Raw genomic sequence first — 15188 nt, forward strand, 5'->3', positions numbered from 1 at the left:
TAACAAATGAGTGCAGTACAGAAGAGATAGCAGATGAGTGCAGTCCAGAAGAGATAACAAATGAGTGCAGTACAGAAGAGATAGCAGATGGGTGCAGTACAGAAGAGATAGCAGATGAGTGCAGGACAGAAGAGATAGCAGATGAGTGCAATAAATATAACAGGTGAGTGCAGTACAGAAGAGATTACAAAAGAAACTCGGGTGGTGTGCACTCTTAATCCCCAATTTGAAGTTGCTCTATTAAGATGCTTCATATTTTTATTTTATTTATTTATTTTTTTAAATGCTGTGTATAATCACTTAAATATTGAGGCTTTTGGTCATATGACTTCAATGTCCAGTGTGATATCAGGACAAGTTTTTACTGCCTTAAGGTGCCCATACACGTCCGTTTAACGGATCCGTTCGGCAATTAATTAGCATGCATCGCATCGGATCGCATACCTTGTGCATGCAGTGTGCATGCACTGCGATCCGATGCGATGTGTAGCTAGTACAAAAAGTATGTGCAGCACATACTTTTTGTACCGTACTATGTGATGCGCGGGAGCGCGCATCTCATAGTACTGAACGGAGCCGGCGAAAACGGACCGTGTATGGGCTGCATAAGTCCCTACTAATATTTTAATTAATTAATAGGGGCTGGTATTTACATGTTGACCGGTCAATCTAATATAGTATTAACAAACTTGTAAATACCAGCCCCATGTAATTAATTAAAATATTCGTAGGGACTAAGGCAGTAAAAACTTGTCCTGATATCACCTGGACTTTGAAGTCATATGACCAAAAGCCTCAATATTTAAGTGATTATACACAGCATTTAAAAAAATAAAAACCAAAAATAAAATAAAAAGCATCTTAATAGAGCAACTTCAAATTGGGGATTAAAGGTGCCCACACACTAGAAAGATCTGCCAACGTAAGATGTGCATATAAATTAGCCTTGAAATCTTGTTTCCGTCCTGGACAAAAGATTTCAGGCAAGCGCAATCTTTACCAAAGATTTTTCTTAAGATCCCGTGTGCGTTCCTATGGATCTTTTGTTAAATCTTCTGATCTTTTGTGCAGCACGTAAGATCAGAAGATTCAGCTAAAGATCCACGGAAGCGCGCATCGGCCCAAAATCGGCCGATTTTTGACCAATTATCAGTAAACATCGGACGATATATCGGCCGATTTATCGGAAATCGGCCAATCGGCCCAAAAATTGTTCTAGTGTGTGGGCACCTTAAGAGTGCACCCCACCCAAGTTTCTTTTTCTTTTGTAATTAAATGTGTTACAACTCGGGGGTGAACCACTGACCATCACACACACGAAGCAATAGCCAATGGTTCAGGCTGGGGTGTGATGTTAATATTGGATTTCCTTGGATAGTCATAGTCAGTTATATCTCCAATTGTCTATTGGAACATATATTTCCCCTGATCACCTAGTGCAGCTTCCCCAAACAAACCTCTTCCAGGACAGAAGAGATAGCAGATGAGTGCAGGATGGAAGAGATAGCAGATAAGTGCAGTACAGAAGAGATAGTAGATAAGTGCAGTACAGATAACAGGTGAGTGCAGTACAGAAGAGATAGCAATGAGAAGGATTGGTGTATAGTTATACACCAATCTCAGCATGATCCATTCGTGGACAACTTGCACTGAGATGCTGGCTAGGGGATTCAGTCTCAGCAGGTAAGCACTGACCAGGGGAATTATAGTATTAGCTACTCAGCTATTTCCGGAGATCTGCACATGCGCGCCCGTGCCAGTGTGTGTGCACGAGCACTTAAACTGCAGTCTCGCTACAACCACATTTTAAGTAACGATGGGACGGTGGTGACAGAGTAGTGACAGACCGATGCAGGGGTGGCGATGCAGTGTTTTGTGCGAGCTTGGTGGGGGGGGGGGGGGAGTTTTTGCTCTTTTTGTCTCTTAAACACCTAGTTTGAAAGACACCCGCTAAGCATTATTAGTACCCTGAAACCCCGGGGAGATCCACCAAATGCAATAATCAAGTCTTTGTCTACATTATCAACTACCTACTGTATTGTTGATTTCCTTATAAACTGACTTTCCCTTCTAGCGCATGTTCCTACCCCTTCTGTGCAACCTGTTTGGTATAGACATTTCCATACCCGCTATATTTCTTACATCTCTCCTATTTCACCTAGTCTGGACAGGGGCCTGTGTTGGTACAGTAGATACTGCAATTGCTGTTCCATGTTTAGTGTATGTACAGGGTGCAATGTTACCTGCACACGTGGTCCTGTCTACAGGTGGCCCACATCTCCAGGCAGTTAGGAACCTCAGGGCGACTGAAGGAGCAGCTGGGAACCGTAGTTTGCCGTCGCCGTTCAGCACATGGCTTGTCCACACAGGGACAAAAGAGGAGCGGGTAGGTTAGAGTGGCAGGAATGCGCTCCATGAAGTTGCGGAGGTTCTTGTGGCACTTGCGACGGGCACATTGCTCAGCTGAGGTTGGATTGCAGACTGAGATGAAAGTAGAGCGTAATTTCTTGCACGTGTCGTTCACATTGCAGAACTTGGCAGCATTCAGGCAGGCATTCTGCTTATAGGTGGCTGCTTCGCTACCTGTAGGATACAATAACCGGGGCGAATGTCTCAAAATACTCTTTTTTACCTTTTTAAAAAACTATATATATATTAATAAGTCATTCTACAAAGAGGGTGTATGGAAGGTAAGAGAGGACTTGCCGGGTAAGTAGCATCTCATTAGACAGATCTAAGGGCCTTATTTTGGTTCATTCTTTCTGACAAAATCCTTCTTAGATGGGCAAAACCATGTGCACTGCAGGTGGGGCAGATGTAACATGTGCAGAGAGAATTAGATTTGGGTGGGGTTTTACTTCAAAGTGAGATCTATATTGCAGTGTAAAAATAAAGCAGTCAGTATTTTCCCTGCACAGAAACAAAATTACTCACCCAAATCTAATTATATCTGCACAAGTAACATCTGCCCCCCCTGCAGTGCACATGGTTTTGTCCATCTAAGAAGGATTTTGTCAGAAAGAATGAACCAAAATAAGGCCCACGTTAGGAACCGTATACACAGGGCCAGATTAACAATGGGTTGGATGGAGCTGCAGCTCTAGGCCCACCATGATGACAGAATGACGATCACCAGGCACCAGCTGGCCATTTAGTTGGCTATAAATCCTAAGTATTCAAATTACATTTCTATTTTTTACATTTTTGTACTTTTATATATTAAGGGAGACATTGTGGCCTATAGTGTACGGATTCTACAAGCCTACATGGCATTGCCATCACCTCCCCAACTTCTTATTATAGGCCCTTGAACATTTCCAGCTCCAGGCCCATTAGGTCCTTCATCTGGCCCTGCGTGTGCGCTTCCATGTGCCAACCATTTCAATATTACTCAAAGCCCTCAGTCATCAGCGGCATTGAGAGATAAATAATGATGAGGGGACTGAGAGATCCCAGAGGTAAAGTCACCAACCCACTTCTGCCAGGGAGGGCTGTAGGTTCCAGGTGACTTTTCCTGGTGGAGGGCTCTACTCTGTTTGCACACTGTTATATAAATTCCTGCACCATTTATATGGTAATATGACCCAGAAATCTTTCATACGGCAAAGCCTGAGTGTTATACAGTGTTCTTTTTCTATAATAGCTGTGTTGTGGAGACCCAGTTTGAGGCAGATAGACTAGGTATTTTTTTTTGCATTAACCATTTATGACGGACTAGTTATTTTAGTCCTTTGTGTTTGTTTGCCTTTTTCCTCTCCTTGTGCCTCTGGTGCATTGTTTGCGTAAATGGTGCAAATGTGTGTCATTTATGGCCCTTTCACTTGTTTATTATTGTGTTAGTACATTTCTACATAAATATGACCTATGCCGCCATGTGACTGCCCGCTTTGTGTGAGACTGCGTATTGTCACTCACCGGAGTTAACTGACGCCACGCGGAAGATGTCAGATAATCGGGAGGTCACTGGTTCATATGGGGAAGACTCATAAAATTCATCTCCTGGGAAGACAAAAATTCATATACTGTAATCTTTTACAACACTCATAATGTTCATGGACTGTGGTAGCAGATCCTTTATTGTAATGTTTTGTGGGAGTTATTCTGGTTCACTTGCAAAGACAAATGCCTTCTCAAATGGACAAAACCATGTGCACTGCAGGTGGGGAGGATGTAACATCTGCAGAGAGATTTAGATTTGGGTGAGTTATTTTGTTTTTGTACTGTTTTTTTTGTCAGTATTTTACTGACTGCTTTATTTTTACACTGCAATATAGGTCTCACCATGAAGTAACCCCCCCCCCCCCCCCCAAATCTAACGCTCTCTGCACGTTCCATCTGCCCCACCTGCAGTGCACATGGTTTTGTCCATTTGAGAAGGAATTTGCCTTTGAAAATGAACCAGAATAAGGGCCTGTATACAATGCCCTCTGCTCACCATACAGCTGCCCTTATTTTACTGTACCGTAATCTAACATGTAAATCACCATTTACCTATAGTACATGATAGAGCCCCTCATAGGTCTGAATGACTAGACCCAGTGTCTTCTGCCATCAGTTTATCATTGTACGTACAGACACTTATGCATTATACAGATTGGAATTGAATTCAGTCAGCATTTTAACTGGATTGAATTAGCCACAGAACATGTGTAATTTATATTTGTCAGTAAAGAGATGCGCTGACAACCCCAACAACAATGACTGACGGACTACCCCCTGCCTGACGCTAGGGCTTTTGTGGTTTGACATTTCCATTAACATTAAGGGCGAGATGAACTCAGCCTTGATAAGTGATAACATGGAGAGTGATAAACCCCCAACCAAATCAGCTTGTACCTGTCATTATTCAAACACAGCAGTCAGGATCTGATTGGTTGGTGGTGTATCACTCTCTATTTTATCACTTTTTGTAAGGTGAGTACATCTGGCCCTAGGAGTTTAGGATCCATAAGCGCAAGTCAGCCCATTAATGACAGATAACACTACAATAACAAGGGGATATTAATACCCGATTCCACAGCTGCAAATTCGCAGGCTGGGCGATTATTAACCCCTTCAGTGGTGGGTTTTTTTGGGGGAGCGCTCCCCACTGGGCGAGTTTTTTATGGGGAGTGCTCCCTTATAAAACAACCACCACTGACTCCCTGGGTCCGGGCTGCGCCGCTGCACTGTCAATCAGCGGCGCAGCCCGGACCTGCGCCCCCGCACCCCATCCCTGTCCCTGGCAGCCGGCTTGTCATAAGCCGGGGACTTCAATACAAAACTTGGAGGGGAGGAGGGAGAAGGAGGAGGTGCCGCAGAGGGGAGGGAGTCGGGCAGCGCTGAAGCTGCCTGTTCAGTGATTGAACTCAGCAGCGCTGCCCGGCTATAAACAGTGGCAATCCCGAGAATTTTCCTGGCTTGCCAGACTGGGCACTGAGGCACAGCCCGGAAAATTCTCAGGATTGCCACTGAAGGGGTTAATAGACAGCGCATGTGTATGGCCCGTAGTATGCATATGCAAGGCCTTCTTGTGAGAATATCCTGCCCATTTTTTTATCGCTGGCTGTACGCAAGTTGATTGACAGGAAGCCGGTGTTTGGAGAGAGCAGCCGGACATTTTATGGGAGTGTCAGGGAAAATATGTGGCCCTGAGCAGCCTGTTTCTATCGCAGCCGCTAAGTAAGTCCAGGGCTACACACAGACGTTACAGGCAGACCTTACAGTACTTACCTAATAAGAAATAGGATATGATCAATATCATCAGAACCTCTTATCAGACACAAATACTAAGGGGCCCGTTTAGTACACAATTATTTGGGGATACCACTGAGCTGTGGAGACCCCCCTCTAGTCTGGGGCAGTGGCGGATTGGGCAGCCGGGAAACCGGGCGATTTCCCAGTGGGCCGGACCACATTTACTTCTATAACCCCCATTTCCAGGCAACCGCTTCCCCCTCCCCCTGGGCCGCTGTCCTGCCCACACAGATCATGGCCACGGCCAGCCGCAGCTTTGACCAGTTTGACGATGGCCGCAGCCGCCGGTCGCTCCTGGATGACATCATCACATCATCCAGGAGCGACGACGGTCGCGGCCATCAGCAAACTACCACAGCTGCAGCATCTGGAGGTAAGCAGCGGGGCACCATCTCACCCCCCCCTTATGCCCACACAGACCATGGCCGCAGCTTTGACCAGTTTGACGATGACCGCGGCTGCCGGTCGCTCCTGGATGACATCATCACATCCTCCTGGAGCGACCGGCGGCCGCGGCCATCGGCAAACTACGACAGCTGCAGCGTCTGGAGGTAAGCAGCAGAGCACCACCTCGCCCCCTCCTGCCCACACAAATCAAGGCCGGCCGCGGCTTTGACCAGTTTGACGATGGCCGCGGCCGCCGGTCGCTCCTGGATGACGTCCAACCTGGTCTGGGGCGACATACAGTGCTCAAAAGTGACTTGAGAAGTGGATGCAGGAACAAAGTTAATGCTGCAAATCATACAGGTTAACTTTCTAACCATTTTAGAAAGGATATCACACAACAACGCACACACACACACACACACACACACACACACAGTAAAACACCAGTCAGAGTCAGTGTGAAGTGTATAGAAGCTATGTGAAGTCTCTAACACTTAAATGTGAGCACAGAAATTCTTAACAAGCAATTGGGGAAAGAACTCAGAGATATTGGGGGAACCAGCACACCCTTAACCTGAGCTCCCAGATTGAGGAGCTGGTTAGCAGTAATAGATATAAATACAGAGTAAATATCTATATAAGCATGTGCAAGGCTGCAAACACTGTCATGAGCGTTTTATAAGCTCAATTTCACTTGCTGTCTCTGCTGAAGTTCTCTTCCACCCAGTCTGGAGCTGCCGGCACCGCTGAGGAGTGTCTGCTGCTGTATAATGGTGCCCAAAGCATGCAAAGAGAAGCAGGAAATTGGCGCCAGAGAGCTGTGTCCCCGCTCTAAGTTAAGCCCCGCCCCTTACAATGGCGCTGGTGCTTTTACTAATCTTTATACTGGCGCCGTGATGGTCCAGAGGTAGAGTAAAGCATCCAGTGTGGACAGGGGTCTGTGTGGTTCCTGTGCAGGGACACAGCTGTCGCCACCGCCGCCGCCATCATGCCGCACATCAACCGGGGTTCCCCACTAGAGGGGACCCTGGGTAACACTCACTGCAGACGTCTTCGGACTGAGCCAGGGGTGTGCGGCAAGCTGGGGGTGTAAAGCGCTGCAGCACAATGCCCGCCACAACAATCACCCACACAGGACAGTGGCCCTGTAGCAGGGACAGATCGGTACCTCGAAAGGCCAGCAACTGTAACCCTCCCCTGGCTTCCCATGAAGCAGAGAGCTGTTTAGTCCAAAACAGGTTCCCCAAAATAACAAACAAAATTAAATGAAGAAAAACTCTCTTCAGGAGCTCTGTAAGTGCAGCCTCTCCGAGGGCACATTTTTCTAAACTGAGGTGGAGGAGGAAGTAGAAGGGAGGAGCCAGTACACCCACTGTAAAGAGTTCTATGTGCCTGTCTCCTGCGGAGGACCTCTTCTTCCCAATGTATTGAGAACCCAGTATACCATATGAATGGTAGTGAAAGGCGGACACGAGTTTTAATTTTTTTTTGTGTACACCGACCATGCGAGGGTACGTGGCACACTTATACGCGTCCATGTCGACATATGTCAACATAGACACCAAAAAACATAAAAACCTTCTGTCAACCTTTTAAGTGTGGACCATATACATGTCGACCTTAAGCTTGTGTGGACATTCTGTCACTGTTGGCCTAGGGACTGTCGACCTAGACATTGTGAAGTCTAGGTCGACAGTCAACAGAACCGCAGGTCGACAGAACCGCAGAAAATACACCATAGTCCTGTGTATAATATATATGTATGCATGATATATGTGATACCTAAAGGAGGAGTGGGCCCCCAGGCAGTGGGGCCCACCTGGGTTTGCCCCATAAAAAACATGAACGGTTAGGTGTCCTGATTACTGAAGGTGAGAAGTAACGTAATGTGTACTCACCCTCTGTCAGGCCGGCGTGCATCCCCCAGTACACCTGCAGGCACGCTAGCTCCTTCTTCATTCCTCTCCGACAACGACACATGTACAGGGGGCTCTCCTGGAGTACCTCCAGGGCAGTCTTGCACTCCGAGCTGGACAGCAGAACATCACGGTCTCTCCCAGCTAGGCATTGTCGGAGGGTACGGTATCTTGAGCTGCAGGACTGGTCAGCAATGCACTGCTCATTAGCTTGGATACAGTCTGTGTGTTGTGGCCAGGAGGACGATGGAGACCCAGAGAGACTGAAGGTGGTCTGAGCTGCGTAAGAGACAGATCGGGGAGCATGTTACATTATACACTAAAAGGTTAGATTTAATAAATGTTTTAAAAAATGAAAAGTGGTGGTGTTGCCCATAGTAGCCAATCAGATTCTAGTTATCATTCTATACTGCATCCTAAAAAATTAAAAAAAGAATCTGGTTGGTTGGTTAGCCCTGAATTTTTTATAAATGGGTAAATGACATCACAAACAACATACGTTATTACTATTTAAAATAACATCAGTATAGTATTCTGCACATTGGATGAATTATATTAAATATCCATGCAGAAAGCACTGCCATCATTTTTTATAGCAAATGACAATAACTTTCCTCATATGCTCATAATTTTTAAATTGTTATTCTTTTGTCAGATTTCTTTTGTATACACTGTTGCAAATCGCTGTGTTTATATTACACGGTTAATGCTGCTCTGTATTGCTAGTAGAAGCTCTAGGCTGCACCAGTAATGGGATAATGCTGCTCTGTATTACTAGTAGAAGCTCTGGGCTGCACCAGTAATGGGATAATGCTGCTCTGTATTACTAGTAGAAGCTCTGGGCTGCACCAGTGTACATCAGTAATGGGATAATGCTGCTCTGTATTACTATTAGAAGCTCTGGGCTGCACCAGTAATGGGATAATGCTGCTCTGTATTACTAGTAGAAGCTCTGGGCTGCACCAGTAATGGGATAATGCTGCTCTGTATTACTAGTAGAAGCTCTGGGCTGCACCAGTAATGGGATAATGCTGCTCTGTATTACTAGTAGAAGCTCTGGGCTGCACCAGTGTACATCAGTAATGGGATAATGCTGCTCTGTATTACTAGTAGAAACTCTGGGCTGCACCAATGTACATCAGTAATGGGATAATGCTGCTCTGTATTACTATTAGAAGCTCTGGGCTGCACCAGTAATGGGATAATGCTGCTCTGTATTACTGGTAGAAGCTCTGGGCTGCACCAGTGTCCATCAGTAATGGGATAATGCTGCTCTGTATTACTAGTAGAAGCTCTGGGCTGCACCAGTGTACATCAGTAATGGGATAATGCTGCTCTGTATTACTATTAGAAGCTCTGGGCTGCACCAGTAATGGGATAATGCTGCTCTGTTATACTATTAGAAGCTGGGATGCACCAGTGTACACCAGTAAAAGGATAATGCTGCTCTGTATTAGGAGAGCTGATCTGCACGGTAGGCAAGTGACAAAAAAACACCAGTGTGCACCAAGGGTTAATGATGCCCCTGTATTAGGAGCTCTGGGCTGCACTGTGGCCAGTCACAACATCAGTGTGACTGCACCAATAAATGGTTCATCCGTTGATAACATAATGCCATTACAAAATAAATAATGCTGCTGGGAACTAATGGGATATGGCAGTGGTTCCCAAACTGTGGGGGTTATTTTGGTTCACTCTTTCTGACAAATTCCTTCTTAGAAGGACAAAACTATGTGCACTGCAGGGGGACAGATTTAATATGTGCAGAGATAATTATCTTTGGGTGAGTTATTTTGTTTCTGTGCAGGGTAAATACTGGCTGCTTTATTTTTACACTGCAATATAGATCTCACTTTGAAGTAAAACCTGACCCAAATCTAATTCTCTCTGCACAAGTTACATCTGCCCCACCTGCAGTGCACATGGTTTTGTCCATCTAAGAAGGAAATTATCAGAAATAGTGAACTAGAATAAGGCCCTGTGTGCCTAGGCACAGTTGCAGGGGTGCCTTGGGTTGGTGGACCAAGATCAATTCATATTATTTATGGTCAATGTCACAGGCAAAACCAGTGCTGGTGGCTGCCAATCATAATATATGTGGACAAACAGAAGCAAATCCTGTCCCTCACCAGATAACTGTGACATATACACACAATGCACTTGATTTAATATTTTTTTTTTTTAATTGAAAATATTTTGATGTTCTAGGGTGCAGTGATTCGAAAAAGTTTTGGACCCACTGGGCTATGGCCTTTATTCAGATCTGATTGCAGTACAAATTTTTTGGAAAATGGTCAAAACCATGTGCACTGCAGGTGGGGCAGGTGTAACATGTGCAGAGAGAGTTAAATTTGGGTGAGTTGTTTTGTTTCTGTGCAGGGTAAATACTGACTGCTTTATTTTTACACTGCAATTTATGAACCATAGATTGTTAACTTTGATGGTCAGAAACAAATCTGTAAGGGATGGTTTCACCCACCGATGGTCACCCCGCTTTACCATTTGCTGGGCTGTGGGACAATCAGACCCAGGTGGCAGTGCTTCACCAGGGACAGAGCTAGGCTCCATATGCCAGCCCCATAAAGAAAACTACTGCGGGGAATTCTGTGTAATCGATGTATGGAAACAATTAGAGAAACTTCAGGCATAAACCATTAATGATATTGAAACATCGATAGCAAACCCTACATACATCAGCTTTTGTGGGTTGTACTAGTCTGAAGCTTTCCCCACAGCCCAGAGAAACCTTACAGCCACCAACCCTGTGGTCCCCATAACATGCCAGCGAATGCCTTTCCCTTCCTATGTCCTATTCCCTATTCATGTGTATTTATAATATCGTCTCTATATTATTCATAACTTCTTATTAGTGTCTCTTCTTATATCCCAGTCCCAGTCTCTACTCCTCGTTCCCCAGCTCCAGTCAGTTCCTCTTCTCTCCCGCACCTCCGACAGCTTTCCCATCCCCTCTCCCCAAGTGCCTGTGTCTTTCCCTCCCCTTCACCTCTCCCCCTCTGGAAGTGGCTTTTGCTATTCTGTCACTGAGGGGACAAAATTCAATTTGGTAACTTTGCTAAGCCAGCACTAGAGAAACTGCTTTCTCAGTTACCCAGGGAAGAGGGGAGCAATGTGCAGCATCAGATATTAGGAGGGGGGGTGAGCACTAACATATGAGCTGGTAATGTTGCACCAGCTGATGAGAGGACAGTTCTCAGGGTTGGGCAGTGTCAGAGCAATAAGGCTGATGGGTAAAGGGGGCGCTTGTCAGACAGAAGCCAACGTTAATCAATGGAGAGTGTAGGGCTGCTGAGTTTTATATTCAGTAGCAGCAGGAATAGGCACCAGTATAATTGGAGATGGCCTCCTTAGTCAATGTCATACTTCTAGTTCTCTAAACCTGGGCAGGAGATGCTCTGCACCTGGCCGGAAGTCAAAGAGTTAACCTTTGCCCAATTTCAACGGTCAGCATCCTAGTAGTGCCCATATGCCGCAGTGTTCCTCTCTCTGGCATACATTGTATACAGCATCCCCTTCCTCTCATCTCTGCAGAACATCGCTCCTCCCTGCATAGAGGGGGTTAATGCTATGCAGAGCAGGGCCCCCAGTTCTCAGCGTTGGCTTCTAATGAAGTCCTGTGGGGACTCGGAGCTGTGATAGAGAGAATGGGGGCAGTGTGAGGACAGATGTGGAACAATCTGCAAGATTGGATGAGGAAGGTAGGACTGAGAGACATCAGAGGTGACTTTCACTAACTATTCCTGGGATGGATATAACTTCTGCGCTACACATAAGAGATAACTCAGGTCTCAGGGTGTGCTCTGCATAGGGAACAGAATTATAATGTATCTGTACACACATGTATACTGATGCTCCTTCTCTGTGCGCACACTCACCTACAGTACGTGGAAGATATTCTTTGAATTGTCTGCACATTCCCTTAAATTGAAATTAAATATATTTGTATTGTAGCTGCTAGTTGGTATATCGGGATGCAGTTAAAATCCCGGCGGTCGGGATCCCGGCGTTCAGAAACCCGACGCCGAAATCCCAACCGCCGAAATCCCGACACATTCTCCCTCCGTGGGTGTCCATGACACCCCTGGAGGGAGAATAAATTAGTGTGCCGAGCGTAGCGAGGCACCGGGCCCGCTGCGTGGCGAGCGCAGCGAGCCCGCAAGGGGGGGCGATCCACGTCCCCCCCTTGTCGGCATTTCGGCGTCGGGATTCTGGACGCCGGGATCCCGACCGCCGGGATTCAGTACTGAATCTGTTATATCTGTTATACTGTATACACTGATAACCTACAGAACCATCAGTGCTGTTCAATCAGTGCATCATCCTACATTTAACAGCAAACCTGCCATAGGGCCTGATTCGCACATGCACAGCTGACACCAGCTACCACAGCCCTAAGGCAGGTCAGGGTCATTGTCTGCAATTGCTCAGAAGTTATCTCAGTGGCGTAAGTTCGTCCCAGTTGCCCGGAGGCAAGATAAATAATTGGTGTCTCCCCAACATATATAAACAATCCAGAAATTATTTCTATAAATGTTGTTGTTTTGCACCACATTTATACACATAATCATTTATTTTAATTAACATTATTGATTAGCAATCACACCCAGGAATAGAACCCGAGACCTATCTCACTGGAGGCAGACACCTTACTGATAGCGCTATTTGCTCCTGCACAGTAAGTATGCAGATTCTGACTATGTATAATAATTGGTACAAAACCACTACTATTAGGCAGAGATATGTAGTGTACTTCATATAGCTAGAATGTGCATGCGTCCTATGGAGGAGCAAATAGCTCAACTCGTAAGGTGTCTGCTTCTAGTGTAACAGGTCATGTGTTCTAATACAGGGTGCTAGGAGGGGGAAATCAGACACAGATGTGATATGGATGGCTTTCAATTAACTGATTCAAAATCACTGGGGAGAAGAGGTGACCCCCTTGGGTGCAGGAGCCCGGAGGCACATGACTAGATTGTCATCCAGACCTCGCATGATCATATTCTTAGTTGCTTGAACTTTGGCACCCAGATGTTGGTAATAGTCTATGCAACAATAATGGTGACTGATGCAGCTATGCTCCGGATACATTTCTGCCCAAAATGTATAGCTGGTTATTCAATCAGGATCTTAAAAGCTCTTCCTCTAATAATTTAAGTGGGTTGTGTGCACTGCAAACTGAAGTCTAAACTGCAGTGTAAAAAAAAAAGCAGCCAGTATTTACCCTGCACAGAAACGAAATAACTCACCCACATCTAACTTGTTACAGCTGCGCCACCTGCAGTCCAGCATTGGTTTTGCCCATTTGAGAAAGATTTTGCTTTACTGAATAACCCATAACCTCCAACTGTACCTTTTTGGCTGGTAGAGAACTGTTTTTTTGTGGCCTGTCCCGGCTAAAAAGGGCTTTGTACCGGTTTTCTGGGTCTCCAACTCTCCATTGAAAGTATAGGAAAGGGGGCGTGGCTATGCTCCCTCTTACTGTAGAAACGCCACAGAATTTGTACTGGTTTCTGCCCTTCAGAAGTTGGATAACCTCCATAGTCACATGTATTTTAAAATATGTTCAAATTAAAATACAGATATAAAGTGAAGTACTGAAATGCAAAACCAGTTCGGGGCCTGCCAAACAATATAATGAGCAGAGTATGCCAACGTCTTGCAGTACATCCCATCACACATGGCAAGGAAATTTTCAAAGAAATGCCCAATGTACCCCTGTGGAGGCAAAACTCACCAGCTGTCCTGGTAAAGGGGGATAATACCGCACAGTGACCACTTATAACTCAACATGACCACGGGTCGAAAACGCAACCACACAACACACTGATAATAATTGCATATGTACTAACATATGCGATTATGCTTTGTAAAAAGTAGCCCACTGCCTGCATCCGAAGATGCTGCACTGGATCAACATTTCAAACATTGCGACTACAATCGGATATCTGGGTAACACTACGGTTATTCAGTATTTACACCAGATTTTACCTGCAGAAGCCAGTGAATCTGCATCCAAGGAAGCAGTTGATGGCTTCGGGATGCCCTAAAGATGGAGGCAACAAACCTCCTTTTTTAAAGCCATTTTTGGTCTCCGCATCCGAATACTTGCAGCCTGTCAAAGAGGCTGCTGCTACTGTAACTCAACACTGTAACTCAGGGGTTCCCAATCTTTTTTGATTCACGGCACCCTAGAGTATCAAAAACATTTTCACGGCACCCCTAGGCCAAATTTTTATTTATTAGATTGGGTTTATATGTGATTCTTAGGGTCAGTTATTTGGTAAAGGCCAGGATTTGCTTCTGTTTATACACATTTTATAATTGGCAGCCACCAGCACTTGTTTTGCTCATAAATAATTAGCCATTAATAATTTGAATTGGTCCTGGACCACCAAACCAGGGCACCCCTGCAAGTGTCCTGAGGCACCCCAGGGAGCCACGGCACACAGTTTGGGAACCACTGCTGTAACTTAAGCATTACATAGTTACATAGTAGGTGAGGCTGAATAAAGACTGAGGACAGGATATGTAACTGGCACTAAATGTGTGCAAGAAAATGGTTGCTTGGCATTCCAATTCAGTACCTGAGATAGTACACAAACTTTGTTTCATGTTTTGAAACCTTGTTTTATGCACAAATAAAATATATTTGTGTGTATTTCATGTCAAGATACCTCCATGAAATATAAAAATATTCTGAAATACAGTATTTTAATGTCTCCCTAACTATATATACAGCTAGAAAAACTGCATATATTTGTAAAAATAGGAATGTAAATAGTGCCCAATAATATCCTAATAGTAGTGGCCTGCAATATGCCAACATTAGCAATAATACGTGGTTATAAGCCACAGGTAACATGTGCCCACCCTCATACCCAGACACTGCTGTCTTTTTATCACCACCACCGGAAAAACGGGTAAAGCTGCTCCATAGCTTATGGTGCATATACAACATCACTACAAGAGATGCATATCTCAGCCCACCAATCAGGAGCTGCGTCATCAGACACCCTGGCCTCCGTTATACAAAGGGGGAAGAATAATGAAATAATAATAACACATCCCTGGCAGCATTATCACATGCCAAATTGGGACAAAATAAGCTCTGTTCCCGCTCTGCCCATTATT

The 15188-nt window shown here is 45.2% G+C and overlaps 2 protein-coding genes across 2 annotated transcripts in view; one reads left to right on the forward strand and one right to left on the reverse strand.

Moving 5' to 3' along the window:
* LOC146072624 (uncharacterized) overlaps positions 1-15188 on the forward strand; it is a 101265-nt gene that overhangs the window by 46590 nt on the left and 39487 nt on the right. The window lies entirely within an intron of this gene.
* Positions 1-15188, reverse strand: part of GFRA2 (GDNF family receptor alpha 2) — a 37023-nt gene that overhangs the window by 5576 nt on the left and 16259 nt on the right. The window contains exons 2-4 of the mRNA XM_083184804.1: positions 8022-8318; positions 3916-3999; positions 2244-2583 (exon numbers count right to left, since the gene is read on the reverse strand). Coding sequence (XP_083040930.1) covers positions 2244-2583; positions 3916-3999; positions 8022-8318 — 721 coding nt within the window. The remainder of the gene's footprint in view (positions 1-2243; positions 2584-3915; positions 4000-8021; positions 8319-15188) is intronic.

This window comes from Crinia signifera, chromosome 4 (assembly GCF_055691185.1).
Source record: "Crinia signifera chromosome 4, ASM5569118v1, whole genome shotgun sequence".
Lineage (NCBI taxonomy): Eukaryota > Metazoa > Chordata > Amphibia > Anura > Myobatrachidae > Crinia > Crinia signifera.